Source organism: Saccopteryx bilineata, chromosome 4 (genome assembly GCF_036850765.1).
Source record: "Saccopteryx bilineata isolate mSacBil1 chromosome 4, mSacBil1_pri_phased_curated, whole genome shotgun sequence".
NCBI classification, from domain to species: domain Eukaryota; kingdom Metazoa; phylum Chordata; class Mammalia; order Chiroptera; family Emballonuridae; genus Saccopteryx; species Saccopteryx bilineata.
This window is the reverse complement of record NC_089493.1, coordinates 53673653-53701215: the sequence shown is the minus strand read 5'-3', so window position 1 is coordinate 53701215 and position 27563 is coordinate 53673653. Positions and strand designations below refer to the sequence as shown.

The following is a 27563-nucleotide window of genomic DNA, read 5'->3' as shown; positions in this document are numbered from 1 at the left end:
AATAGTTGCCTTTGAGTCCAAATCTTTGTGAAAGCAGAGAAATTCTCTATTTGAGTCTACTGATGTTCGTGATCTATTTTAATAATTTTTGGACATTGAATTAAGTATAGCTCCCATCCATTACTTTAAAGGAAGAGACTCTCAGCCTGACCTGTGGTGGTGCAATGGATAAAGCATCGACCTGGAATGCTGAGGTCGCCAGTTTGAAACCCTGGGCTTTTCTGGTCAAGGCACATATGAGAGTTGATGCTTCCTGTTTCTCCCCCCTTCTCTCTCTCTCTCTTTCTCTTCTCTTCTCTCTCTCCTCTCTAATGAATAAAGTCTTAAAGGAAGAGACTCGCTTGTTATAAATTTTATAGAACTTGTTCACTTAATTTTCAAGCATCTATGGGATAATTTTCACTTGTCCATCTGTCTAAAGTAGGGGTTGGGAACCTTTTTGGCTGAGAGAGCCATGAACGCCACATATTTTAAAATGCAATTCCATGGTAGCCATACAATGAACCATGTACGTTATGCATTATCCAATAAAAATTTGGTGTTGTCCCAGAGGAGAGATGTGATTGGCTCCAGCCACCTGCAACCATGAACATGAGCGGTAGGAAATGAATGGATTGTAATACATGAGAATGTTTTATATTTTTTTATTAAAGGATTTGTCTGCTTGCCAGATGCAGCCATCAAAAAAGCCACATCTGGCTCGCGAGCCATAGGTTTCCGACCCCTGGTCTAAAGTGACCACACAAAGTGTAGATTAGTTCTACCTTTAAACCTAAAGTATAGATATATAGACACATTTTTGGTTTGCAACACATTTTAGTTTGAGAAATTAATTTTATTTTGTACAAGGTGTGACCCTCTGCACAGTGAACAAATATATTACAAATCTGAATTGTTTAAAAAAGTATTGCCATTTCAGTCTCACTTATGCTATTGTACAGTAATGGTTTTCTTTATTTGAATTGTATGCACAGCACTTCTTTTGAGTGAAAACCTAGTTCCTGTAAAATCATTGAACACATCTTTCCAAGTTGTCAATAAAACACACAGTGCACGTTTAGGTTGACCATGAACGTATTTGTGACAGTGCTAGAGAGAAGTTCCTAACAGTTGCTCTGTAAGATTGAAATGTCTTGTACCAGTAGCTCTTAAGTATTTGAAAACAATTATCACTAGATTAATCACATCGTCGGTCTTTCTCTTTTTCTGTATTACCTGATTTTAATTTGTGATATATTCTTTAAAAATCAAAATGCTAGAGCTGAAGCATTTTAGGGTTCCCTCAGCCCTTTTTGGTTCTCCCCCTTTTTACACATGAGAGGTGTGGGGGGGAGCCCAGAGAGGGCAAGGAACTCTCAAACCTCTTGGCCCAGTGCTTTAGCAGTTCCACCATGCTACTACCTCTTGCTGAAATTTGCCTGGAAGATACTTGGTAAAAAGAAAGGTGAGACTTGAGCGATGGTAGTTGTTTGCAGTTTGCCAGGGTACTGTACATGCAGGGTAGGGGAAGAAGATAAAGCCTGGGACTGAGATGAAGTTTCTCCTTGCCGGTCTGATGATTCCTGGTCCTTGCTTCACAAAGATAATTGAGCACCTGCTTCCCTGAAATGCTGAGGTAAGTCTCTTATCTATATTTCTTTCTACATATGTATGAGAAATATTTACTTGGATTTACAAAGTAATTTTCTAGTATTTATAATTTAATAAGGCTTTTTTGGAAAGCAGATTTGCTATTGCTGATCACTTGCTCCCATGCACACATGCAGCATTCATGTTAAGTATTAGATATTTTCCTCTAACAACATTTGCTTAAGCCTTGAGTGAAGTGGGGGAGGGGGAGTTTACTCATTTTTTTCCCTTGCTTTTGCTGGTGATTGCCCAAACTAATGGGTTCCATGGCAGACTTGCAGTTTATATCAAGGGCTTCAGAACTCCCATACTTCTGTAGCAGCTATTTCAGCTTTTCAGTCATGTAGTTCCTCTTGTGTATACCTTTTGAAAGTGTTTTTACTATCTGAATGTTACCAGAAAATGGAGTGGTATAGGGGTGCCCATTAGTTTTCTTGGTTTGCCCTTTGGGTCTTTAGCTCTTGTGAGAAGGTCCTCTTTAGAGCTTGGGAGTTGGCTCCATTTGACTCACTTGAGCCCCAGTTTACCTATGGTCATTAGTAACGGAAGGTATAGACACATCTGAGTACTGGGATCTAGAGCATTAGCTCATTGTAATTCAGTTTTGGCCATCTCAGCAGGTGGTGGGTTTAGGGTAGAAGGTAGAAGTACCTCATATCCTTATATGAGGTTTACTGTAAAGTTTTTACATCATCTTATAGCAACTGATTACAGTTCATTTGATTTTAGTTTAGTTCCATCAAAGAGCATCATGTATTTTAAGCAATTTAAACTTGATTATCCTCTTTTGTTTAATTTCCTCTACGTTTTTAGGTTTCATATCACACCAAAGCTCAAGATTTATGAAGAAATGCTTGAAAGCAAGCACTCTTCTGAGTCAAGGAATGCCAACCAAATAAATTTGAGAGACCAAATAGCCATTTTTAGGGATACTTAATTCTTATCAGCCTATGACTGGTTGCTTAAAGCATCATCTCAGAGTTTTATTTCCCATGGAATGACTTGGGTGTTGGGTAGACTAAGAAGATAGAAATAGGTCAGGGCTGACTTGCTAGAACTTTGAATTGGCAAAATTTGGTAAAAGCCAGCCTAGAAATACTGATAGACTGAAAGGTTGTTGAGCTTTGAAAACCTTTATTTATTCTACTACCATTAGGGGCAGAAGAGGGAAAGTTGTTTTTACTTAAGTCTTATTTTAAAAAATTGAAGTTGTTAGCATTAGATTACATAATAAACTAATTTTGGCCATTGTAATTTGATGAACCAGGCATATATGTACAGGAACTTTAGGATTGATATTAGCACAGTTTGTGTCTTTGTACTAATTATCTTAGGTAATCAAACATGTTGATAGTAACCGCAACCAAAAGTACATATACATTTCAGGTGTTTTATATTAATCCTCTCGCCTTCCCCTTCCTCTTCCCCCTTTCCACCTAGGAAGGTTTGTAAAACCTATTCTAAATGCTTTTTAAGCATCATGTTTTAGGTAATTAAGTATATAAATATATTTAGCTATATTTGGCTGATGTTGATGAGTAGCTGTATCCTAAATGTTTTTAAAAGATCATGTAGTCCAGGGCATTTGGGGTTGGGGGTAGGGTGAGTGATAGGATTTGCCTTTGTAAACAGGCCTTTTGAACAATTACCCCAGTCCCACTTGGAAGTTCTTCTTTAGTTCCATGTGAAAGTAATAACTAACACGCAGCTGGAGTCAGTCTGTACCATTATTTCAAGTCAGGGGATTGTCTTCTTTCAGAGTCAGAAAATATTCAGCAGAGCACATTTCAAGAGAGAAGCTTATCCCTTTTAAGACTGCTTGTCCTGGGAGGGCTCACTGGCAGAGCTTTGTCTTACTGGGACGAGGTCATAATGACCAGGAATATGGCTGTTCCTAGGTAGGTCGTATGGATTCTGGATATAGCTGGAGTTATGACCACCACGGCCTTCTTGGACCACACTGACTGTGGGCTCTAAGGAATATAGTGAAAAATGAGTTCAGAGAACAGATTAGCTTTGGTTGCTTTGTTGGATGGGGTGAAGAGGGGTCCTATTTAATGGTGGGGAGAGAACCCAGGGTTTTATAAATCTGACAAATATATGAGGGTTAGGACTGAGGCTTGCTCAAGAGATAAACATAATTGAGCATGCTGTCACAATCCCAAGCTCTGGTGAAAAGCAAGAGATTTAGAATATCTAAGAAGTAGGGGTCTTATCAGTGTGCCCAGGCACATGGGTTGAAGTGGGAGAAGTAGAAGGTGGTGATTTAGAAAGTCAATAAATGTTCTATTCTGATTGTTTTTTAAACTGGGATTTGTATCAACAATCAGTTGAAGTGTGTATGAGCGTACCCACTCCTCACACCCAGTATTTCTGGTTCAAACTAGTTCTGGTGTTTTATTGTTTGTTTGTTTGTTTTTTAAGAAGAGCTGGCACAAGAATCTTATTTCCTGCATGAGACAGGAGGGCAGTCCTGGGAAAGGCAGTTCACCTTGGATTCCTTAAACAACAAAAGAAAGGTGTGTTTTCAAGACAGGGTGAGTGGAGAGGGACTGTTTTTACTTCAGATGCTGCACTACTTCCCTGATTTTGCTAAGTTACTTATTTGAGACACCTACCAACTTCATATATATTTTTATTAGATGTCGACAAGGATGGCATATCTGTGTACGGAGACCCCCTGTGCACAGGTGACTTCATTTCTACATAGCTGCTTTCTGGAAGCTTGCAGGTGAGGATGGGTGGGTCCTTAATTGTGGCGTAAGGGTTTTCACTGCTATTCAAGGAACAAGTGCTAGAACTGCACACGGATTCTTTCATGTAATCTGCAAGGCAAGAGAGATTTCTTAGGACAAGCAAGGACATAAGACAATTCAAATACTGTACCAGAAACAGACTGCAATCAAGTTCATGTGATTTCAGGATCCAGGAGCTGTAGAAGTCTGTAATAGTCCAAGATTTACTTATTAAATATATTGAGTGCTTTCATAGGTAGGCAGAGTTCTTTTTCTAAGAAAACTTATGTTTTTGGGAGGGATAGGAACATTTTTTTAAAATTATTAATTGATTTTACAGAGACAGGAGCAAAAGTGGAGCATGGAATGGGAAGTATCAATGCATAGTTGCTTCATGTTAGTTGTTCATTGCTTGCTTGTTGTATTTGCCTTGACTAGGGAAGCCCAGGGTTTCAGACTGGCAGCCTAGGCATTCCAGGCCAAAGGTTTATCCACTGCGCCACCACAGGCCAAGCAGAACATTTTTGTTTTTAGTAGTCAGGTATAGCACCAGAAAGACCTTAATTCAAGATATTCACAATGTACTTTCACTATTACTTAATTTTTACAAAATCCTGCAAGGATAATTGATGGTTTGCATTTTATAGGATGAAGGCCCAGAGAGATGAAATGACTTGACTAAGGTCACACAGTACATAAATGGCAGTGCCAAGATGAATCTATGCCTCAGGACTTCTTGGCCTGTGTTTTCTGTAGTACCATTCTTCTGATTTTTTTCTGATGACTAAGAAGCTTAGGTTACAAAAAAAAAAAAAAAAAAAGGTTTAGGTTCAGAGAAGTAGGGTGGGTGAGGGTGTTTTGACACAGGTGTCAGCAATTTCATATCCTTCCAGCAGCAAACTGGCTTCATCCCTGCTCTCTGAGCAGCTCATGAGCAGAGGTGGGGCAGAGAGCAGTGTAATAGAGATGTCAAAAGTCTGGGTCCCAAGCCAGCCTTTGGAAAGTTCCTATTTTCCTGTTTTCTAGCAAGCCTGCAGAGTATCCTCTGGGGGGCCATTTACCTCAGTTCTCATGAATGCTAAAGGAAACCTATTTTAATAGTAGCTTTCTCTCAGCCTGATCAGACAGCGGTGCAGTGGATAGAATGTTGACCTGGGACACTTTTGAGTACCCTGAGGTTGCTGGATTGAATGTGGGATCATAGACATGACCCCATGGTCACTGGCTTGAGCAAGGGGTCACTGGCTAGGGTGGAGCCCCTCCCCCCCAGTCAAGGCACATATGAGAAAGTAATCAACGAACAACTAAACTTTTGCAGCTACAAGCTGATGCTTCTCATTTCCCTTCCTGTCTGTCTCACTAAAAAAAAAAATAAAAAAAAAATAGTAGCATTCTCTGATACTAGGAGGACTCCTGCTTCCTCTCCTGCCACCTCTAAGGCATGCATCATTCTTAAGACTTCAGGATATGTTAGGGGACAGGGATACAAACTAGTTTCCAAATATGAAGCCAGGCAACTAGTTCCACTAGAAGAAGAAAGTTCTCTTTGTGAATGGGAGTCACAGGAGGAAAGGAGAGCCCTTCCTTCAACCTCTACTCCATTCCCCTTTTGGAGTTCACGGTCTGTGAGTCAGGACTTCTTTACTTTTCCTGTCTGTAATCTGGCAGCTCTGGCCCTCATCTGTTTGAGGCTCTGCCAGCCACAGGGTCTAGAAACAAGCATTAAGTTGGAGGAGCTTGACAGCCAATAGTGATCTAAGTGGCCTCTCAGCTCTGTTATTTCTACAAGTGGTAGCAGATGGTGATATTGGAGGCTCTTTCTCTAGGACTGCCACAAGTTTCATTTGGGCTGCCATTTATGCTTTCTTCGTCCAACTTATGAAATTAGTTGAAGGATAAAAAAAATGAAAATGCTAATGTAACTCAAGGGTTGACTAGATGGACCTTGGTCCAGTGAGAGCAGAACAGAACACTATGGGGCTGAAGTAGTTGAGATGTGTATGTTACAACAAGTAGTCTTTTCTTCCCTAACAGGTGGTTAGGAGGGTATTTACTTTTCTGTTGGTATAGTTATTGATATTTCAACAGGTAACATTTCCTCGATTTTGTACAAAAGTACATTAACCCATTAGTTCAAGTGTTCAGAACACCCTGTGGTGTTGGTATAGTAATAATATTACAATGTTATCCCCCCCCCCCTTTATTGCTTAGGAAGTTGAGGCTTAGCATGAGGAAGTGACTTTGCCAGGGTCCTGCTGTTAATTAGTAGCAAAGCAAGCTCTAGAACCAGTTTCAGAGAATTTTTCCATCACAACTTAGCCCACAGTGCACAGGGATATTGGTTTGGTCCCAACTTAGACTATGGCCTCTTTCTAGCATCGAGCCCTACACAGGAGGAAGAGAAAACATTCTTTTTAGACAATGAGCAGTCCGAGTTAGCCCCAGCAAGGACTAAAGAGAGGCTGGACTGGCACAGCTGCTGGTGAGGGGCAATGGGGAAAGGTGGCTGCTGGTCCAGGGCCACATACACATATTTGCCTCTAGTGAGTACGTACTTTGTTTCTTCAAACAAGGGAGTAAGGCTAAGTCCAGCAACCCTGGTAGCATGGCTCATTGGTCCCACTTAGAGTGTTTTGAACTTACCAGCCAGGGAGTAGGCAATATGACAGTGGGTTGTTTGGAAGCTGAGGACTGAAATTGCTTAAAGAAGGGCTATCTTCTGAGAGTCCTAACACCTCGTCCCTCTTCTCCTCCCAGAGGCACCTGCCTCAGTGGCATATTTTCTAGAACTTAAAGGAATAGTGATAGCTAACTTTTTGTAGCACTTAAAACTAGTATTTCAGGTTAGTCATTTGAAACTCGTTACATCTGTGAAGGAGGCTGGGCAGGAAGGACTTGTATTACTACTTTAGAAATGAGGCAACTGAAGCTCATAAGGTTTGATTAATGTTTTAAGTAGTTAAGACTTAACCCCCGTCTTCTGATACCCAATCAAAGTGTTTTCCCTCCTAGCAGTTTCCTTGTGCTCCTCCCTAAACGCAAAGTATCTCTGCAACAGCTTCACCGTACCTACAACAAGGAACACCTTGTGGGGCCCAGCCATGCTAAGAGGGAAAGGCCAGGCAGGCTCTAAGCTTGTTGTGGATATCCCATGGTTGCTTCAGTTATGGCAGTTGGAGAGCCTTGGAGCTCTAGCTCGATGCCAAAAAGAGCTCCAGCCAGCCAATAAGTGCCCCTCTTTTCATTTCCACTAGAACAGTCAGGGCCGCTTCCAATTTTGGGGGAATAAATTGTTTGCCCTGCAGCAGGGGGTGCATCTAAATGATAAAAGTGAAGTTGGGGTTGTGAAGGAGGCGATTAGTGTCTGGGAGAAGCTGTATCTTCCATAAAGGGCCAGAGGGTAAGACAAAGGATGGAGAGAGGTGTGTGTGTGTGTGTGTGTGTGTGTGTGTGTGTGTGTGTGTGTGTTTTGAGGTGCTCGGGTGGATCCTTTTTGTGTGTCTGTGTGTGTTTTGAGGTGGTCGGGTGGATCCTTTTTGGGAACTGGAAGTTGGGGGAGAGCTAGGCAAGCTGGAAAACTACTTCAAGGAGCCACTCTTTTTCTCAAGCTGAGTCATCTACCTGCCTGCCTGGAGGGAGGAGAGGAAAGGAAGGCATGAAAAGGGAAGAACAACCAGCTGCTCTAAGATACTTCCTCATCCTTTTAGAGCTCCACCCCACCCCCACCCCCAGCTAGTCCCTGCATTTTAGGGTATTTTGTGAAGAAAGGGGAAGCATCAAGCAAGGCTACCCAAGCTCTGGGGAGTCACTCCTCAAAGGCCTGTAATTAGAATCAATACTAGAGGCTTAGCCCTATAATGGCCTGGCGTTTAGTCTCATCTAGTCCCTCTCTCTCAAAAAATCACAAAGCCATATACTGTAGAGGCAGACGGGGCCTCGGAAATGAGCTAATATACACATCTTCATTTTATAAAAGGAAGCAGTACTCTAGAGTGGGAAGTGACTTTCCAAGGCCACTCTGTGAGTGGGATGTGAATTTACTAGGGCTTTAGGTTCAACTAACATCTAGTTAAGGCCAGTATTTTACTGTTGGGGAAAACCCAGGCACTGAAATTTCATCTCTGCTGACTACTATTAGAAGACCACTCTCCCTTGTCTCTTCCTGGCCCTAAGATAGCATCCCTCTCTTAAATGAGAGACAAGGATATGGGGAGAGAAAAGGGAAGATCTCAGAGGGAAGATCACATTAGCTGAAAAAAGTTTTCAGGATGTCAGTGGGATCCTAACTACCTTGGAACCCAAGTCACCAAGGTGACCACAAGAGGAGACTTATTAGATTACCAAGGGCCATAAGGTGGGGAAGGTGGCCACAACAGTGGAATCCAGGATTTGAGGATCATAAAGGTGATGGAGAGTATCGGGGAAGATTTCTTCTACAGCAGTTTGAAATGCCTGACAGACAAGGAGTTGAACATGAGCTAGTTTGTTGCAGAATCATTTTGCTGAGGGGTAGGGGGAAGGGATGATAAAAGATGTTTGAAAGGTAATATGAAGTTAGCACAGCTGTGTGCGATCTCACGTGACCTCCAGAATGACAGTGAGTGGAGGTCTTCAGTAAGTAATGGGAAAGAGAGGGAGTATTGATGGAATTAACAACTTTTAGAATGTCAGCTAAAAAGGGCCCCAGAGATGGTGCTCGTGCAACCCTGTCCTCCTAGTAGAGGAAGACACTTAGACCCAGAAAACAATGCTGTGCCCAAGTCAGCTCGACACAGGAAGAACTAGGACTAGAAGCTAAGTTTCTTAACTTCTAGATCAGGGCTCTTTCCCACTGAGTTCAGAGAACACTTAAGACTCTTCCTTTTCAAGGTTTGGCCCACTAAGTTTAGGAAATATATAATTTCATTCCTGGTACAAATTAGATTGTTTGGGAGTTAAGCCAATTAATGTAGGTTTAGTCCATGTCTTTTTTTTTTTTTTTTTTTTTTTTTGTATTTTTCTGAAGTGAGAAGCAGGGAGGCAGGGAGACAGACTCCCGCATGTGCCCAACCGGGATCCACCCGGCATGCCCACTAGGGGGCGATGCTCTGCCATTCTAGGGTGTTGCTCTGTTGCAACCGGAGCCATTCTAGCACCTGAGGTGGGGGCCATGGAGCCATCCTCAGTGCCCTGGCCAACTTTGTTCCAATGGAGCCTTGGCTGCGGGAGGGGAAAAGAGAGATAGAAAGGAGAGGGAGGGGTGGAGAAGCAGATGGGCACTTCTCCTCTGTGCCCTGGTTGGGAATTGAACCTGGGACTTCCACATGCCAGGCCGACACTCTTACCACTGAGCAAACCAGCCAGGGCTAGTCCATGTCTTTGATAAGTACTTTGTAGTTTTGGTTTTTTTTTTTAATTTTATTCATTTTTAGAGAGGAGAGAGAGAGAGGGAGAGAGAGAAACAGAGAGAGAGAAGGGGGGAGGAGCTGGAAGCATCAACTCCCATATGTGCCTTGACCAGGCAAGCCCAGGGTATCGAACCGGCGATGTCAGCATTTCCAGGTCGACGCTTTATCCACTGCACCACCACAGGTCAAGCTACTTTATAGTTTTGAACTGTGACATTCCATTTTCCTCTCTGAATTCTCTTGTTTTATGTGCTGGCCCCATTTCCTGCTGGTACATTGCCAACCCAGCCCTTTCTTCTAATTTGAAGGATGATTATAGCCAGAGGAGTGAAACAAAAACTGCACTCAGAGGCTCAAATATACAACCCCCACAAAACAGGAACGAATGACACTGAGGCAGAGACCACGTTCTCCTTAGGTTTGTTTTACGTGTTCGTGGTTGCAAATCTAAATGTAGCTACTTTAATCACAATGCAAAGGACAGTAGAGTGCATAGGGAGGTTGTGTGCTCATTTATTGAGGTGCCAGGGCCTGTCTGAGCTTATTTGCAATTGAGTCATGCATATTCTCAGAGCAGGAAAGGCCTGAGCAATATTCCTGCCTAATCCTTATGCCTCTGAGAAAGAAACAGGTCCCAGGTCACAGCACTAGAGCAGGAGAGCTGTCTTTTCTGTATTAAGTCTGACCTGTTGTAATGGTACTTGCCTTCATTGGGATGGTTTGAGTCAAAACTCACAGAAAATTGTCAGAATGATGCTCCCCAGGAAGTAGTGTCCTTTGGCTGGCCAGGAGTCCAGGGATGACCTCCTGGCTTCAGCTCATTCTCTTGAGCAATATGCATCCTGACACATGCTGATGGAGACTCACCTTTCCTGTTCTCTTGTTCAGACCACAATTCTCACCATCACTATTCACCCCTAGCTCACCCCATTTTGAATAGCCACCCCACCAAGGACTGTAGAGGACTACGGTCTCCTTGGTTAGGAAACGTTGTGTCTTGGATGTGCCTAAGGTTGAGTTGAAAGACCAGAACAGTGTTCCGGGAAATCTGGGCCTGTGTAAACCAGTGATTTCTAAAAGGATACATGGAGGTACTCTGCATAAATGCAGATTCCAGGGCCCCACTCTAGATCTACTGCATCAGAATCTTGGGCAGATGGGGTATGAACATCTGTAGGCTCGGCAAGATTTCCAGGTGATTCAGGTGCACAGCTAGATTTAGGGACAGCTGCTGTCAGTCATCTCAACCCTTTGAGTAGTACAAACATTCATGTATGTCCTCGTGCCTCCTGACTATCCACAGGATGATTGTACACGTGTCAGGCAACATTTAAAAAAGGCAAATGAACGTTCTTTTTGTTTCCAGAAATTGGTTATCAAACAAACATTTTTAAGTTAATAAAACTGGAACTGGAACTAATTTCACTTTTTGAATAAAAACTCACTCCTGGGGGTCAGCGAGCATGAAAACAACTCACTACGCAAAGGGTTAAATAGACCTCAGAGACAAAAGGACAGTCCTTTTAACACATTAGTACAATCCTTTACAATATGCAAAAACACTTCCCATCTGTGATTTTATTGAATACTCGTGAAGACCTTGTTAGACAATAGGGCAAATAGGCATAATTATCCCAACTTAGCAGGTGAGAAAACTGGGACTTGGAAAGCTCACAGTGGAAGGTCTCAGTTAATAAGTGACAGAATAATAAATGACACAGTTCTAAAGCTGCCTATTTCTCACATCCTTTCATTTAGAGCCTAAACCCATGGGCAACACTTGACCTTTCATCTTGGCTTTATCAATAGACTTCCTGATCTGACTGGGAGTTCCCATTTGTTGAGATTAGTCCTGACATCCCTGCTCTCAGGGGCAGAGATTGCTTGAGGGTGGAGTGCCATACAATATTGGGGTGTCAGTTTCACTCCTTGTGCCCCACAAAGCCAGCAAGTGCAGGGTGGTGTCCCTTACCAGTACAATGACAGCAGGCCTCTGGGGCAGGTAGATTGACTTTATTTCAGATTTCTTAATTAATCATACTAATTGATTGGATAATGACGTTCTGCATTTCCGAAGACATTTAGTTGGCATCTATAAAAAACCCACAGCATTTGCTACGCAGGTGCAACTGAAATCAAAAGATGAATTCATTATTATTATGTTTGTTCCTCCTGGGCAGAGCTACCCAGCAGCCCCGGGTCCTGTGTGGTCTTTTAATTTGGGGGGTATTTGGGGAAGAGGTGCGCAGTTTCTCTCTGGTAGAATTTCTGGCCGTTTCAGATCTGCACTCTTTAGCTTGCTAAGCCCTTTCTAATGGGACATCAGTTTTGGATACTCTACCTTTGAAGCCTTTGTCCATAATGTATGTGTTTTGACGTCTGTCCATTCCACAAGCACCTGTAGAAAGAGTATAAGGAAGAAAAATATGGGAGTGAGGGAGGTTTACTTGGATTGCATGTATTGGCTTCATTTTTTTTTTTTTTTTTTTTTTGCCTTTTTCTCTTTCCTATCCAGAAAATAAATAGTTCTTTAGTGCTAGAAAATTAATCTGGATTTGCTCTACTCTAAATCTTTTTGACCATACAGGATTTTTTTATTTTATTTTTTTCATACAGGATTTTTAAAAAAGGCTCCTTTCTAAGTGTTAATGGTGATCCCTTGGCAAATTCAGCATTCCTCTTCTTCAAACATCCCTCTGAGGGGAATGTTTTCCAGGAGGTGATCAAAGGCGTTCTGATGCCATCTGCTGTCACTATAGGTGAAGTTCCAGGCTCCAAAATTATAGGATAAGGAATGAATCCGAATCATTTCTGAACTTGGGAAGGGCGCATGACGTTGCAAATCCTAGTTCTGCTGGATTTTAAAATAAGGTTGAAGACTGTTTCTTACCTCTCAGCTTTGGTCCTGCCTCTCCTCTCCTGGATCAGAAGCTTGATTGAGGGGACCGAGAGAGGGAGGTGGACAGGTGGCTAAGGTTCTTGATGAACCATCATTGTAGGTGTACAGTCCTTCCCTCCACAGTAAGCTTTCTTATTCATTCTTTTGGGTAGACCGTTTACACCTAACGGAAAGCTGTCTTTGAAAATAATTACCAGTGTTTTTCAGTCCCAAGGATTTTTTTCCCCCCTTTTAGCTGTCACAATTTTTTCTAGGCTCCCACAGTGCATGGTCCTGAGCTCCAGCCATAGGCAGGACATACAGGTTCAGGGACCAGGCTCAGGTTCTTTGCTGCAGTTCATCCCAGAAGAGAAATTGTATGGCATTTCTCTTCCAGCTAGAGCCTAAGCTCAGGCCCAGGTTGTCCACTGTGCTATGGTCCTGTCCTAAAGGGGCCACTTGCAGGGAGGCCACATTCTCTGTTCATTCATAGCACTCACTCTGTCAGTTGGGGTCGTAATGACACTGGCTCAGAGTCAAAGCCATTCCCTTTTTTTCCCCTCCCCAAGTTTTTCACTGAGGACACAATACCAGACAAGGCATGCAGCAGTGCTTACTAAAGTACAGTTTGAGTCCTCTTGACTTGCATTAGTTTCTGATTCTAAAAACCAACCCGTTGCTGTTTAGATACCTCCCCATACCTCCTCTACACAGAGTTCCCAAGTTGAATTGACATAGGAGTCCTGCCTGCCTGCCTGCCTGCCTGCCTTCCACACGTTACTGAGTGATAGAGCAGAAGCAGGTCTAAGGTGTTCTCCAGTTTGCTGTTCTGACAACCTGCAGGTACCTGTGCCCTTCAGCAACATGACTACAACGATGGACATCCCTGGCATTAGTTCAGCACTTTATACCAAACAAAGGCTTTTTTTTTTTTTTTTTGCCCTCCCTGAGGGAGGGAGGCTAGGCTGTTAACTTCTTCCCTTCATTTAACAAGACCTAGAGACCCAAAGGGGTCAGTGAATTGTCTGAGACCACACTAGCCAGTGAGAAACTGACCTGCAACTAGATTTCCCCAAGCATCCTCTACCATTGGCCACCAGCCTGCTTGAGCATAAGCCACAAAATGACTGTGTGGTGGCTCTGGCTACACTGGTTGAAGAGTGAGATCTCAGAGCAGGGAGAAATCTAGGCTGAGTGCAGAGTATGCTCCAATGTGGAAAGAGATACAGGGTAGGGGCTGTATTTATTGGGGTTATTGAATGCCCTGGACACTGCCAAAGGGCCCATAGCCAAGAACACAGTTTTCTGGGCATTGGTCCAGGGTCTTTGCAGCCTGTGCCTACTCAACCAGCAGACAAATTTGGAATCTTCACTTCTGGTGTTATTGGACCCAGAGACCTGTTGGACATGATAGAGCTATTTCCTTTGAGCCCTAGAAACCAGCTAGAGCCTAAGCTCAGGCCTAGGTTGTCCAGTGTGCTAAGGTCCTATCCTAAAGGGGCCACTTGCAGGGAGGCCACATTCTCTGTTCATTCATAGCACTCACTCTTGTGATACTTTCTATAACTCCTACCCACAATCTCCCATTGCAGGAATGACTTTTCAAGTATCCTTTCTGCATCTTGCCCAGGCCACCAAATTTGAACCCAATATGTGAACACAAAGGATGTTGGTTGACATATCTGCCCCAACTTCTTCAGATCTCTGCTCAACAACCCTACCCTGGGATCCAGGAAAGCTTAGCCTAGGCCACTGCTAGGTCTGGGGGACATTGGGCTTTTGGGCCAGAGAGCCAACTGTTTGCCATCTATACCCAGAAGACCCAGAGAACGCCAAAAGTGTTGCCAACCTCAGGTCATTTCTCAGTGGTTTTGGGTTGTATTCTGTGGACTGCAGGGAGTACAGTTATGTGTGTCCTTCACCTAACACCAATCATAGTTTATCCACATCCACTGACCATGGTGGGAGCAGAAGGGGTGTTGGGGGTGATCCAGACAGGTTCCATTTGTTAGGAGATTGGGTTCTCAGACTAATCATGTTGGGAGGGAGGTTCAATAGGGGGAGTTCTGGGACCAGTGGGGGCCGGTCAAGCACAAGGTTCAAGAATGGGAGGTAGGGCAGGTGCTGGGTCTGACTGGTATGAGAGCCTTAGGGGCCCAAGGGATAGAGGTTGAGACAGGGTGTCTAACCTGGTGAGTGTGGCTCAGCGGGGCGGCTGAGGTGTCTAAGTTCAATGTAGAAGTCCTCGGGCGGGTACCTGGCCTCCAGGGCACTGATCTGGAAATGGGAGTCTAGTGAGAGGAATGACAGGGAGGAGCCATTATTCCCAGGGCCCTGATATGGCAGGGGAGGGGATGAGGGTATGAGGGTTATGGTAGGGCAGGCTCAAAGGAATTAGGACCCTCGTGTATAGCATCCAAAGGGGCTTGAAACAGCAGGGCCAGGGGGATTTGCTAGAGCTGAGGCCACTGGCCTTGGCCCTCTACACCCCCAACCCCACCTGACCCTAGAGGAATTGGTGCCCATCAAGGCCTTGGGAAGAAACCCTTGAAAGGGATACCTTGGTAGAGCCTGGATCAGCAAGGGTTCCTTTTCTAGATGGTGAGTGCATCTTTTGCCTCCACCTGCAGTTCCCATACCTGGGGCCCTAGTTGTCTCCCTTGTTCCTAGGTTACAGCTACCCTCTCCCTATACCTTAATAAAGGAATGAAAAGGGTCCTGGGCTTCATTTGCTTATAAATCTGGGTTTACTCCCCACCCCTCTTCTCCTTGGGGGAAACCATGCACAGGAACCATTCATCTACTAACCCTCTCTCTCAGAGCTAGGGCAGGGCCCCTCTCAATATAGAGAAGGTGAGCAGGGTGGGATGTGATGGCAGGGGACCACACTCAAACCACTACTGACCTAACACGTTCACATAGCTGTAAGGGGTCCAGCCTGCCGTGTCTCTGTCAAGGGACTTGTTACTGAGCTGTTTGGAAAGTAGGAGAGCCAGTTAATGCCTAGTGCCCCGGAGGTGCCCCTGCCCAGCCTGTGCACTCACTTCTGTGATGATCCTGGCCTACCTAGGTCCTAGATTGTTGAGGGGAAGGGAGAGCTAAGTGTTCCGTGACAGGCAAGTATGGTGTGGCTTATGCCAAAAAAAAGCAGGACACAACCCCTTCTAAGCTGTCTGACCAAAGCTGTAGGGTGCCCAGGCCTGTGGGGCAAAGGCAGGTAGGAAAGGTCCTCCCAAAGGCCAAGAACTGGCCTGAGCCAAGCTGGCCCTGACAGGGAAGGGAGATCAGCCGGGTGGGCTCTGGCTGCAACAGGAGGCCATCTCCAACACAGAAGTGCTGAGGCTGCCTGCAGTATCACTGAGCCCTCTGTCCCTTGACCTGAGCTGAGTGCAAGAGTCTCCCTTTTATATGACCAAAGAAAAGCATCAGGGTGCCTGATGGTGCAGTCTCTTCCTGCGTTCTCACAGCCACGGAGGAAAGGGGCCTTTATTTTACAGATGGAGACCCGTATCCCGCTTGTGGGTCCTGCTCTTTCTTGGTTGCACAGGAGTCTGGCAGAGCTGGGTCTACAGCTCGGGTCTCAGCTCCCAGACCCATAACTTTATCACCACAGCTGCTGTCTTTGCTACCTGTGTCCTGACTCTGCCGGGCTAAGGCGTCTGACCACACCAAGCCACTTGGGGCCCCTGGGGTGAGGTGAGCAAGAGAGTTACCAAGTGGTCCATTCTACGGGGACTCCAGCACTTTACTGAGCGAGGGGCCCGACCTTTTCCTATTGGAGTGAGACCAAGAATGACATGGCGACAAGGGACCCCTGCCTCATCTGGCATCCTTGGTCTCTGACCCGCTGCAGCCTTGATAATGCGGCTCTAATTAATCAAGGGCCTCCTACTGGGAAACCACATTCCTCTTTCTCAACTTGCAGCTCCTCAGAGAAGCTGAAGCTGGGAATGGGTGCCTGAGCTGAGGAGGTCCTGGAAGAGGGGTCAAAGCCACAGGGCTGTGCACGGGCCGGTGGCCACAGACCCTGCATATAGGCCTCAGGCATCCCGTGTGCAGCACTGCCATCTGGAAAATCGGAGGTGCTGTCACGACAGTGGTTGCCCTTGGAGTTGAACGTATCTGTGTTAGAGGGTTCAGGCTGCGTTGTCATTAGTTCTGTGGCAGCAGGTATGGTCTGTGGGCTGATGGACATTTTCTGTGGGCAGACAGGGAGAAACGTTTCCCTGAGCTCTGGGACAGAGGCCTAGAATGTGAATACTGTGCTCCTGTCCATGTTCGTGGCCCAGGATGGACGTAACAGGAAGCCAGGAGTCTGGTCCTGCTAGTGTATATACATGCTTAGGTGGGTGTCAGGAGGTCTGTGCAGCGTGAGCCTGTCGGGCAGACCTTGTGGTCCCTGAGGCTGTTTGTCCTCATTTCTGAACCTCCCCCTCTGCCAAGTATGAGTCCTGGCACACCAGGAGGGCTCACCACCCGTTTGTTCTGAGACATCCTTGCCCAAGGGCCTATATGAGGACGTCTTGCTGCCAGCCAGGGTTATGCTCAGAGCTGTGAGGGAAGGCCAATAGTGAGAACACTGGCCATGGCTGATGTTTGGGTTCCATGTCCCTTGCATTGGCTCTGATTACAACAAATGGTTGGGGTGTGTACAGATGACATATGGCGTGTCCAGGTACAAGGACATTAGGTATTACCTGTATAATAGTGGTTATAATGTGCTGGTTGCATACATGGTATTGGTAACCTACTGTAGCGGTTGGTGGTATCTGGTGTAGTGTTTTGATTACATGTGTTAACATGGCAAAAGAGTGCACATGGTGTGCATGGTTATGTGACAAGAAGGCTATACATGTTATGTGATCACATGACTTGGTACCAACTGGCTACACAAAGGGTGTGGGGTCTGTGTTATATTGAGTGATGCTGTGGGTTGGTTACATGTGATGCCTATTGGTTACATGTGCTTGTTGGCTCCATGGAACCTGTAGGCTCCCTGTCCATGGACCCTCCAGGTGGGAGTTGGGTACAGTTCCTTCCTGGGCAAAGGGGGGTACCGAATGGGTTGCCAGTGGATAGGGGCTGGGGAGTCAGGGGCCCGGTACCTTGGTGGGGCTGTTCCTGTCCAGAGTGCTGGCCTGGCTGGTGGCAGGCCCCCCGCACGCCAGTGCGTGGTAGCTGGAATTGGAAAAGCACTGGGCATAGCTGCTACTTTGAGACAAATCTGGGAAGAGAACAAGGTGCCACATACCATCATACTCCTGCCCCTGGCATGAGATGCCCCGATACTACTGCTTGGGCTGAGCAGCCTTGAGAGCGCTCTGCAGAGAGAGAGATGCCAAGTCCCCCATCCCCCAAGCTTTTTGGCATCCACTAACCCTACAGAAGTCTGTGGAGGCTGATTTGCCCCTTCCCTCACAGTGGCCCTCCCTGCAGCATGCAGGATGCACGTTAGTCTTGCCAGTGTGGAGGGTGGCATCAGCAGCTGGAGCATGGATAAGGGAATGTTGGCTTTGACAGCCTCAGATGTCCCTGAGTCACTACGTAGGGCTGTGCTGATCCTCCCCTGCCTCCACCCAAGGTTAGATCCCAGTCGTGAGGCCATAAAGAAAACCCCACTTCTCCCTTCCTGCCCTGTGGCCTTCTTGACAGGGCTGGGGAATTCCAGTGGAATGGCATGGGAAAACGTGGACAACCTTGCTCATTGTAGTCACAGAAGAGGATGCCCAGATGTCTGTGGGCTTGGGCTTTCCATCAGAGGATACCTGCTTTGGTTGAAACCCTGAGGCGGGGGTGGGTAGGTTGCAGGCCAGAGACTCTGAGAAAAAGCCTGCATCTGTCTATTCTATTACATCTGTGTGGAGCTGGGCACATGGTAGGCAACACGTAGCAGGAATGGTCTGGCGTGATGTTGGTTTTGTAAGTCACAAGGTACAGGAGGCTTCAGGTCAACCATGAGCTATGGAACCAGCTGGAGTGAGCTGCCATCCTTGTGCTCACCCTCCATAGCCCCGCCTCCTGTGGCCCAGGGCTATGGGCAGTTTCAGAGCATTTGAACTCTTCTGTTTAACTAAATAAGAAGCAAAAAGCCTTCCTTATTAGGCAGCAGTCCAGGGTTCAGGGGAGAGGAAGGATCTAGCTGAATAGTGCCACCCTCACCCCCTCAGACTCCCAACTAGAATGCCCAACCACATTTGTGGACAGACTGGGTTCCAGCAGGCCTGGCCAGAGGGACACTGCCCACACTTTTAGATCTCCCCCAAATAAGGCCCCATCCCCTTCGCTGTACTAAGAGGGCCCTCCTAACTGGGCACTAGTTAGGGAGGGTTACTCTGAGACCTTCACCCAAGGTCACAAAACTGGGACAGGGTCTGGACACTGAGCCCCAAGACCAGTTTCCTGAGGTGTCATAGGCATCAGGCTGGGGAAAGGTTCCCCTGGAAAGTTTAGGAAAGTTGAAAGATGGGAAGGGCTGGGGAAATGAAAGGAAGCTCCTAACCATAGGCACCCAGTACTGCAGGCCCAGGAAAAGGACACTCCATGGAACCCCATCTCCCTTTCCCAAGTAGGTCCCTCTGTCCACTCCCATCATCTCTCTAGGGGAGTCTGAGCATCCAGCCCCAGCTGCCAATCCCGCAGGCATGACCACCCACCTTCATCAGTATACGTGGGTGTCCCCAAGGTTACAGTGTGGCTCTTCCTAGGTATGTGTGTGGAAGGGGGGTGCTGGGGGCATAGCCCTTACCTGAGAGGGAGTAGTCAGTGCTGGTTATCCTCATGGCGGGCGTGTAGGAGACGCGAGGAGCAAGGTCACGGCCCTTTTCTTTCTGCCGGCGCCGGCGCCAGGCGAACAGGCCCAGCAGAACCACAATGAGGAACAACAGGAGGACGATGCCTGTGATAGCACCCACCGAGTGCCGCTCTGCGCCCAGCGCTGGGCTGATCTTGGTGTAGGGATTCAGCTCCTCCATCATGAGGGCAGCTGTGGGTGGAGGGAGGGCCTGAGCCTGGGCAGCCTGCTTGCTCTTCAGATCTCCCGTGGGACCTGGACTCCTCTGATGTTAAGAGACCTGGGTTCTATCTAGTCTTGGCCTTATCCTTCAGTTTCTGTGACCCCAACCCTCACTGTGCTTGTTTCTTCAACTGCCTAAAGTGGGTGGCATCCTAGGGAACTCCCAAGGAACAAACATGACCGTGGGTGGGAAATAAAATGTTTGAGTATTTTACTCTTCCAAAAATGAATTACAGATATTAACTAATTTAACCTTCCCAGCAGCCCTATGAAATAAGGACTGTTTAATTCTTTATCTTTCACAAAGGAAAAAACTCAGTCACTGAAAAGTAAGGTAACTTGCCCAAGATCAGACAACTAGTAATTGGTAGGGTCAGGTTTTCTCAGGAGTGGGGAAAATGCCCTCAGTCCTCCCTGCTTACCAGCTGTGTCATTTAAATGTGACTTAGAGAGGCCAGTTGGCTCATTTGTAATATGGGGATAGTAATCCCACCCTCCCCAGGGGACTGTTGGGTATTACATGACAGACTGTCAATGAAGGCTATGAGTGCTGTACCCAATGTGCCCAGGATTACTGCCCCAGAACCTGTCTTGATATATGTGTGGGCTCACCTCCATTAGAATGCAATGTGCGGCCTGGTTGGTTTGCTCAGTGGTAGAGCATTGGCCTGGTGTGTGCATGTCTTGGGTTCAATTCCTGGCCAGGCCACACAGGAGAAGCGCCCATCTATTTCTCTACCCCTCCCACTCTTGCTTCTCTCTCTCTCTCTCCCTTCCCTTCCTGCAGTCATGGCTTGATTGGAGGGTGTTGGCCCCAGGTGCTGAGGATGGCTCCATGGCTTCCTCCTCAGGTACTAAGAAGAGCTCCATTGCTGAGCAACAGAGCAATGCCCCAGATGGGCAGAGCATCACCCCCTAGTGGGCTTGCCAGGTAGATCCTGGTAGGGGCACATGCAGGAGTCTGTCTCTGCCTCCCCTCTTCTCACTGAATAATAATAATAAAAAGAATGCAATGTGTGTGACTTGGGCCCCTTTTTTATAATGTGGATAACAGCCTGTTCTTATCCCCCATCTCCTAGTACCAATAGTAATATAATCCCTTAAGTTTGCAGCACTTTGCAGAGGGTTTTTATGTATACAAAACCATTTATCAAGTGCTCACATCTCAACTTGGTCCCCACAACTGCCCTATGGAGTGTCTTCTGACTGCAGACGTGGAGCCAAGGTTGAGCCCCGTTGGGCTCCCTGGCTCTCAGCAGAACCTTGTGCTACAGCAGAAAATGAGGATTAATGTACTCTTTCCACTTTGCATGTGGAGTAACAGGTCCAGCAAAAACAAATGACCTGCCCAAGGACACCTAGAAGGTTAGCAGAACCAGAATTGGGCAGATCTTCAGAAGGCCTGGTGACCTTTCCACAGCACTAGCTGTGGTTACCCTTGCTTGGCTCAGAGGAAGCTTGCCAACGATGAGCACAGGGAAGCCAAGACAGGCTGCCCACCCCACCTGCCTTCCAGCACCTGGAGCCGCCGCCTCCTCCTCCACAGCCCACCCCGCTCTCCTCCCACATGTGAATAAAGTCAGCGTCCTTATACAATCCAGTTGTTCCCATTGGAATCTCCCTAGAGTGCCTCTGTGTGTCCCTCTCCACAGTGCCTTGCTATCTGTGTATTACCTTGGTCACACCTGATTCCTTTGAATCCAGAGCTGCAGTAACAGGTGCCGGTGACATGGTCACAGGTGGCATTGTTCATGCACTCACATAGCTGCTGACACCCATAGCCGAAGGTTCCTGGAGCGCATCCTGTGCCAAACGAGGAGTTGAGGTAGCCAGTGAGATGCAGTGACGCCCCACCCCTTCCCCACCCCATGTGTGGACAGCTCTGCCTCAGAGTGAAACCTCCTCTGTAGCTCCTGCTGTGCTTTGATCCTGGGGTGACAGCCTTGAGTGGGGACACACCCCTATTTCCTCCTCACTTGACACATTTTTACAACATCCTCCACATGCCAGGCCCTGAGCTGGGTGCCACGAGGGCCTCAAAGAAGACTCTAAGGTCTGCCTCCCTCTACTCCCTCGTTACCCCCGGACCTCTGTTGGGCCTCAGCAGTCCCCATGCCACATAACTGGAGGAAGAAACAAAACGCCAGTGTAGGCACGACCTGCAGCCCTTTTCCAGAAGTTAAAGGGGCAGGGTGTGCAGGGCCCCGAATGGGTGGACCTTGAAAAGGGGAGGCTTCCCCTGAAAGAGGCTGAGGCCTGGCACGGATGCCCTGGGTCAGGGGACAGCTTACTCTGTTCACAGTGTCGCCCGGTGAAGCCTGTGCGGCAGGTGCACTGGCCGCTGATGTGGTCACAGCTGGCACCATTCTGACATTGGCACACGCGCCCACAGTCCTTCCCATAAAATGCCGCTGGACAGCCTGGAGAAACAGGGTGGGGGCAACTGCGGAGGTGCAGCCGGGACCAAACCCGTCTTCTGCCACCTCTCTCGGAGCATGGGGTAGGACTGGTGTGACCGTGCACCTAGGCCGTCTCCATGCCCTGGACCCTCAGTGGGTGGGGAGTCCTTTGGATAAAGGTGCCTTGGAACCAGAAGGCAGGCTAGGATCTCCTGGCTGTGTAGTAACAGGCCTCTCCTCTTCACTCAGCCCCCCTGTCCAGTGGGGGGCTGGTCTAAGTGAAAGCTGGGGAACCTTATAGCCCTGACCTCTAGGACTTTGGGTTTATCAACACCAGAATTCAACCAGCCAAGCTCCTCACTCCTAAATCGGGGATGGGGCCTCCCAGCCCCAGGGCCCTGCTTCCTCCCTCTGCCATAGCCCTAGACAATGCCCTAAGCAGCCAGCAGGCCGCAGCATGAGATTCTGTCTAAATAGCTGGGAGGCCAGGAGGCGGAGCTTACGCTGCGTGCAGAAGAGTCCGGTCCAGCCAGGGGTGCAGTGGCAGGCCCCATCCTCAGCGCTGCAGCGCGCCCCGTTGTGGCAGCTGCATGTGTGGAAGCAGGCAGGGCCCCAGAACCCAGGTGGGCAAGCTGGGGGTGGACGGGATGCAAGGGTGAGGGCAAGGCAGAGGGAAGCAGATGGAACGGGAGGGGGAGAGGAAGGGAGAGTCCACATCAGAGCCAAGATGCCAGGATGTACCCAGGTGTCATTTCCTGGCTTTGTGTGTGTGGGGGGGGGTTACCATATAGTTCCCAGAATTCCTCCATTCACTTCTTGGCCCAGTGACCCAGGATTCCTATTAAGCCCAGATTCTCTGCCCACTCTCCCAGCTCTGAGGGCTCCTGAACCTTCCCTCTCAGGTGACTGACTGATTAGAGAGAGAGAGAGAGAGAGAGTGTGTGTGTGTGTGTGTGTGTAGGGGTAAACTGTAAGCATTGCAGTTTACTGTGTACCCACTGCTGCCCTCCCCACGAGGATGGGAACTTTTCCAGTGTAGGAACTTGGCTCTTTGGGCTGGCGAGCTCCCTGAGGACGGCACTGTGTCTCCTCCATCAAAATGGAAATTCCTGGAGGCCAGACCATCTAACTGGGACCTCCCTAAGGGGTACTGGGTCTCGCCCATCAGCCTAGGAGCTACACAGGGTAGAGTCTGGGTCTCTGCCCTGAGATTGGGAGTGGTAGGTCCCTGTTTCCTCCATATTAGATTCACTACACCTTATATGAACCGCCCCTATAATGTCCTGTCTAGGCTTATGGTGCCCAGGACATTCATATAAGGCACTAGAGGACACACCCACCCCTCTAAGGTGACTGCCATCACTTCACTTCCCTATTCCCGAACTCGAGCATGCCAGTCCCTGCCCCCTCTTCCTCTCCATCCAAATGTAGGGGCTACTTCTTGCACAGAAGCTTATGGAATATTAATTTTCAGTCATCATAATGGTACTACCAACAATATCAATACCTTTGATGCTGGCAGTTAATAATACCAGTGATCAATCCTAATTTATCATGTTAGCTAGAGAGCTAAGTGGGACTCAGGTGGACATTCCTATCAGCAGAAGGAGGTTGCAGCCCTGGGAGGTACACGCACCAGGGGCAAGGAGTGGGGTGTTTGGGGGCCTTACCTAGGATCAGGGGCCATTCCTAGGAGGCAACAGCTTACCCTGTGAGCAGTCCTTGCCAAGCCATCCGGGGAAGCACTGGCAGGAGCCATCGATGGGGTTGCAGGTCCCGTTGTTGGCACAGGAGCAGAGCTGGGCACAGTCCTGTCCAAAGTGCCCTCCAGCACACACTGTGGGCACAGGACGGCCTGGCACCTGCCTTCTCACCACTACTCAGGCCACCACCCACAGCAGCAATCCTCAGAGGTTCCCTGGCCACAGCCATGACCACGCTGGGTCATGGATCTGCTTGGGAACTGCCCACTTGGGCCCTTCTCCATCTGAACAAGAATGATTGCCCCCCTGTGCCCACAGCTGCATTCTTTAGAAAGCTGTATTAATGGTCCCCTCTGACAGAGGAACAGATTGAAACCCATGGGGGAGAGTCACTTGACTGAGGTCTCACCGACACAAGTAGAGTCTAGGGATCCCATGGCTGCCCTCAGTCCGAGGCTCCCTGCCCTGTTCCACCACTTTCTGCTCCATTACCACACACTTGCCTGATCACTGATCCCTGATCCCAAAGCCGTGAGGGCAGAGAATGTAGCTGGAAGGAGAGGGACCGATGCAGGTGGCAGGTCTGTCTGCCGTTTATTGGAGGACTGGCTCTGAATATCTATTCCTGTCCACCTATCTCCTCTATCTCTCCAAGTCTACTGGGAAAGACTGAGCTCAGAATTTCCCCTCTAGACTACAGGCCTTGTGAGAACAGGAACCTGGCTCTCTTGTTCTTTGTTGGGTCTGAGTGCCCAGCACTGTGCCTGGCATGCAGCAAACACTCAGGAATTTGCAACATGGCCAAAATAGGCCCCAGGAACAACGATCTTCCAGTGGGGTCTGCTGGCAACTCCTGGTCCTTTGAGTTTCTCTCCGTTCTCCTGGAAGCCCAGTTCCAGGTGCCCGTATGTCCTCTAAGAAGGCTTCCTTGTATTCCTGTTATGGGGGAGGAACTCCTTGAGTCCCTGGGGCCCTCGGCTGGCTGAGCCACACGGAGGACCATAGGGAGGTCTTGACTCTTGACGAGAAGCAACCTCCCCAGGGCCCAGGTCTCTCAAACCTTGGGCTGTACTCTCCTTTATGCAACACTGCCTGGCACTCAAATTGCCAGCCCTTCCCCAACCAGACTGCGGGCACCTGGTGCCTCTGCCTCTCCTGGATATGATCAGTGGTTGGAACGAATAATAAAGGCAGCACCTAATACCAAGCGCTCTAGTCGAAACCCTGGAGTTTGGGTCATAGTTTTATTCATGTATTCAAAGAACACTTCTGCCGTACCTCTGTGCTTCACAAATACAAGTTCTGTTAACCCTGTAATACTCTCATTATGTATTTTCATTATTCCTTTTATTAACTCTACTTTATAGGAGGAAACTGAGGCACTGAAAGGTTAAGTAACTTGCCCAAGGTCACACAGCTGGGAAGTTCTGGCACTTTGAGCAAACCACATCCCTCCTCTCAGTGTTTCCTCATCTTTGAAGTGGGGATGATAAGCCTCACCCAAAGGCTGCAGGCTGTGGGTTAATAGCTATGGGCAGGTGGCTGACTGGGGCCCTGTGCTCCTGGCAAAACCCCTCACTCCTTCCAAGACAGGCCCACTGCCAGCAGGATGACACAGTTCACCTGTTGGCAGCTCAGGCTCTGGCTTCAGCCTCCTGAAAAGCGTGTAGCCCTGCCTCCTCTGGGAGGTGTGAGATTTGGGGAACCCATCCCCCAGTCCTGGCTAGAGGTTCTCCACCTGCCCCCATCTCCAAAACCAACTCTGGGCTTCTCAAACAAGACAGTCTTATCTTTGAAGTCTTTCTCACATAGACAAGGCTGACAAATTCACCCACAGAGCTGCTAATGTGAGCAGGCTAATACATTAATTGGTCGATGACTTAGTTGAATCAAGAGGCAAAGCAGGGAGGGGGGAGAAGAAAGAAGGGGGCTGGTGCAAAAAAAAAACATCTGGTTATATTTAATCTATGTTTAATGATTCTGCATAAGCAATGTCTGTAATTTGTAACTCACTGGAAAGCTGGTCATTAGAAAGTGTCAGTTCAATTTTTTACAAGGTTTGAGACTTAACCAGGGCAGTTGCCATTAATAGCAAACTCTATTAGATCTATATGTGGAAAATACTCATTAGGCCAGCGGGCGATAAATCAGACATCACAGGATCTGAGAGTTACTCCTCGGGCTGCCTAGGTCCTAAATTAGACCCGGACTATCTGTATTGATGGTCGGGTCTCTGATGTTTAATAAGTAAATCTCAGTGTGTCAGGTTATGATTAAACTGTCCTAGGAGGGCTGCAAGCAAATGAAACTGTCACATATGTTTCCCTGGGGCCCAAACTTCTCCTGACCTCAGAGCATCATGGAGTAAACTTTTCACTCAGACATGTTAATGGCCCACACATTCACAAAAATAGCCCAGTGGTGATTATTCATCAAAAGAATCCATTCCCTGGGAAGTAGTGAGCTCTCAATAGAAGTAGTTAAGCAGAGGCCAGATGAGATTCTTGCACAGATGACCTTGAAGTAGCTTTTAGCTTTAAGTTTACCTTCATCTAAGATCCCTCCTTACAGGTTAGAGTGCAGATTCTGCAACCTTGTGTTTAAAGCTGTCCCGAAGGCCCTGACGACCTTCTCAGCTCCTTTCCTTCCCCAGCTCCACCATCCTTCAGCTGTTCCCACTGCTGGACGGTCACATGTCCACTCCCCCCGTGCTTTGCCTAAGTGGTTTCCTCTACCTGAGTGTCCTTCTTCCTTCACTACCCTTCAAGCTAAGGCCCAGTGAAGTCCCGCACAGCGTGGAGCCATCCCCCAAATGCATGCTGCCCTGGAATTGTAATAAGCCAGGGATTGTAATAAGCCACAGTGTGGGCTGAAGCCAGCTTCTCCCTTAGCACTGTTGTTCAGTATTCAAGATTTCTGTGACTGGTGTTAAACCATTGGTACCACCAAGCCATGGTGGGAATATTTTATCATGGAAATTTGCAAATGTTACAAATCGGGGCTCTCCTCCACAGAGAGCCAGTTCAGCCGCACACCAAAGCCCATGCGCTTTCTCCCCCTTCTCAGCTCCCGGTGAGTGGTAGAGGCTGGCTGGTGGTGTGAAGGGTTCTGCGGCTGGACCAGGAGAGCGGGTGGCGTGGGCCCCGGACCCGTGGTGCTGGCCTGACTGCGAGGGCAGGGGGCTGGGGGGCTGCCGCTGCTGCTGGAGCTGCAGCCCACTCCCCTGAGTTCCCGCAGCTTGACCACTGGGCTCTCGCACAAGCCACGTGGACCTCACCTATTCTTATTTCATTGTTTCATCTCTTTAGCAAGGGCTTTGGAGTCAGAATTGTTTCTTGCCCGGCCACGTGCTAGCTGTGAGACCACAGAGAAAAGACTGAACTTCTCTGAGCCTGTGCATGGAACTGCATCGCGGCTTCGTCTCATGCCTTTGGTGCCCGATCCTTACAGAGGTGGAGCACAAGCCCTGGCGAGGCAAGCAGTTGCCTCCACGGAGTATGAGGAGACTCCCCAAATCCCTCCTTCCCAGCCACTTCCCTCCCAGAACGCCTCACCTCCCTGGCTTCAGTCTGCCCCTGAGACAGTACCTTGGTTGCAGAGGGCTCCGGAGAATCCGGGGAGGCACTCACAGACGCCGCTGACGTGGTGGCAGGGCCCGCTGCTGTGCACGCAGAGGGGGCACGGCTGGGCGCAGCCATGGCCATAGAACCCAGGGGGACAGACTGGGGGTGAGGGGAGATGTGTTCAGGGGCCCCAGCCAGCCTGCTCACCCCTCTAATCCCACACAGTGATGAAGGGAGGCGCCTCAGAAACATGGGGA

The 27563-nt window shown here is 48.0% G+C and overlaps 1 protein-coding gene across 4 annotated transcripts in view; it reads right to left on the bottom strand.

Annotated features, from left to right (window-relative positions):
- Nucleotides 1-918: 918 nt before the first annotated feature.
- MEGF11 (multiple EGF like domains 11) overlaps nt 919-27563 on the bottom strand; it is a 390737-nt gene continuing 364092 nt past the window's right edge. Inside the window, exons 15-26 of one of the 4 annotated variants that reach the window (XM_066273304.1) lie at nt 27331-27465; nt 23749-23877; nt 22544-22672; nt 21933-22061; nt 21316-21444; nt 19375-19611; nt 17735-17853; nt 15535-15601; nt 14819-14920; nt 12093-12149; nt 4248-4454; nt 919-3602 (exon numbers count right to left, since the gene is read on the bottom strand). In XM_066273304.1, the coding sequence (XP_066129401.1) occupies nt 3439-3602; nt 4248-4454; nt 12093-12149; nt 14819-14920; nt 15535-15601; nt 17735-17853; nt 19375-19611; nt 21316-21444; nt 21933-22061; nt 22544-22672; nt 23749-23877; nt 27331-27465 (1604 nt within the window). In that variant the 3' untranslated portion in view covers nt 919-3438. Of the gene's footprint in view, nt 4455-12092; nt 12150-14818; nt 14921-15534; nt 15602-17734; nt 17854-19374; nt 19612-21315; nt 21445-21932; nt 22062-22543; nt 22673-23748; nt 23878-27330; nt 27466-27563 lie in introns of all 4 variants that reach the window. The other 3 variants (XM_066273302.1, XM_066273301.1, XM_066273303.1) reach the window with 3 other exon arrangements.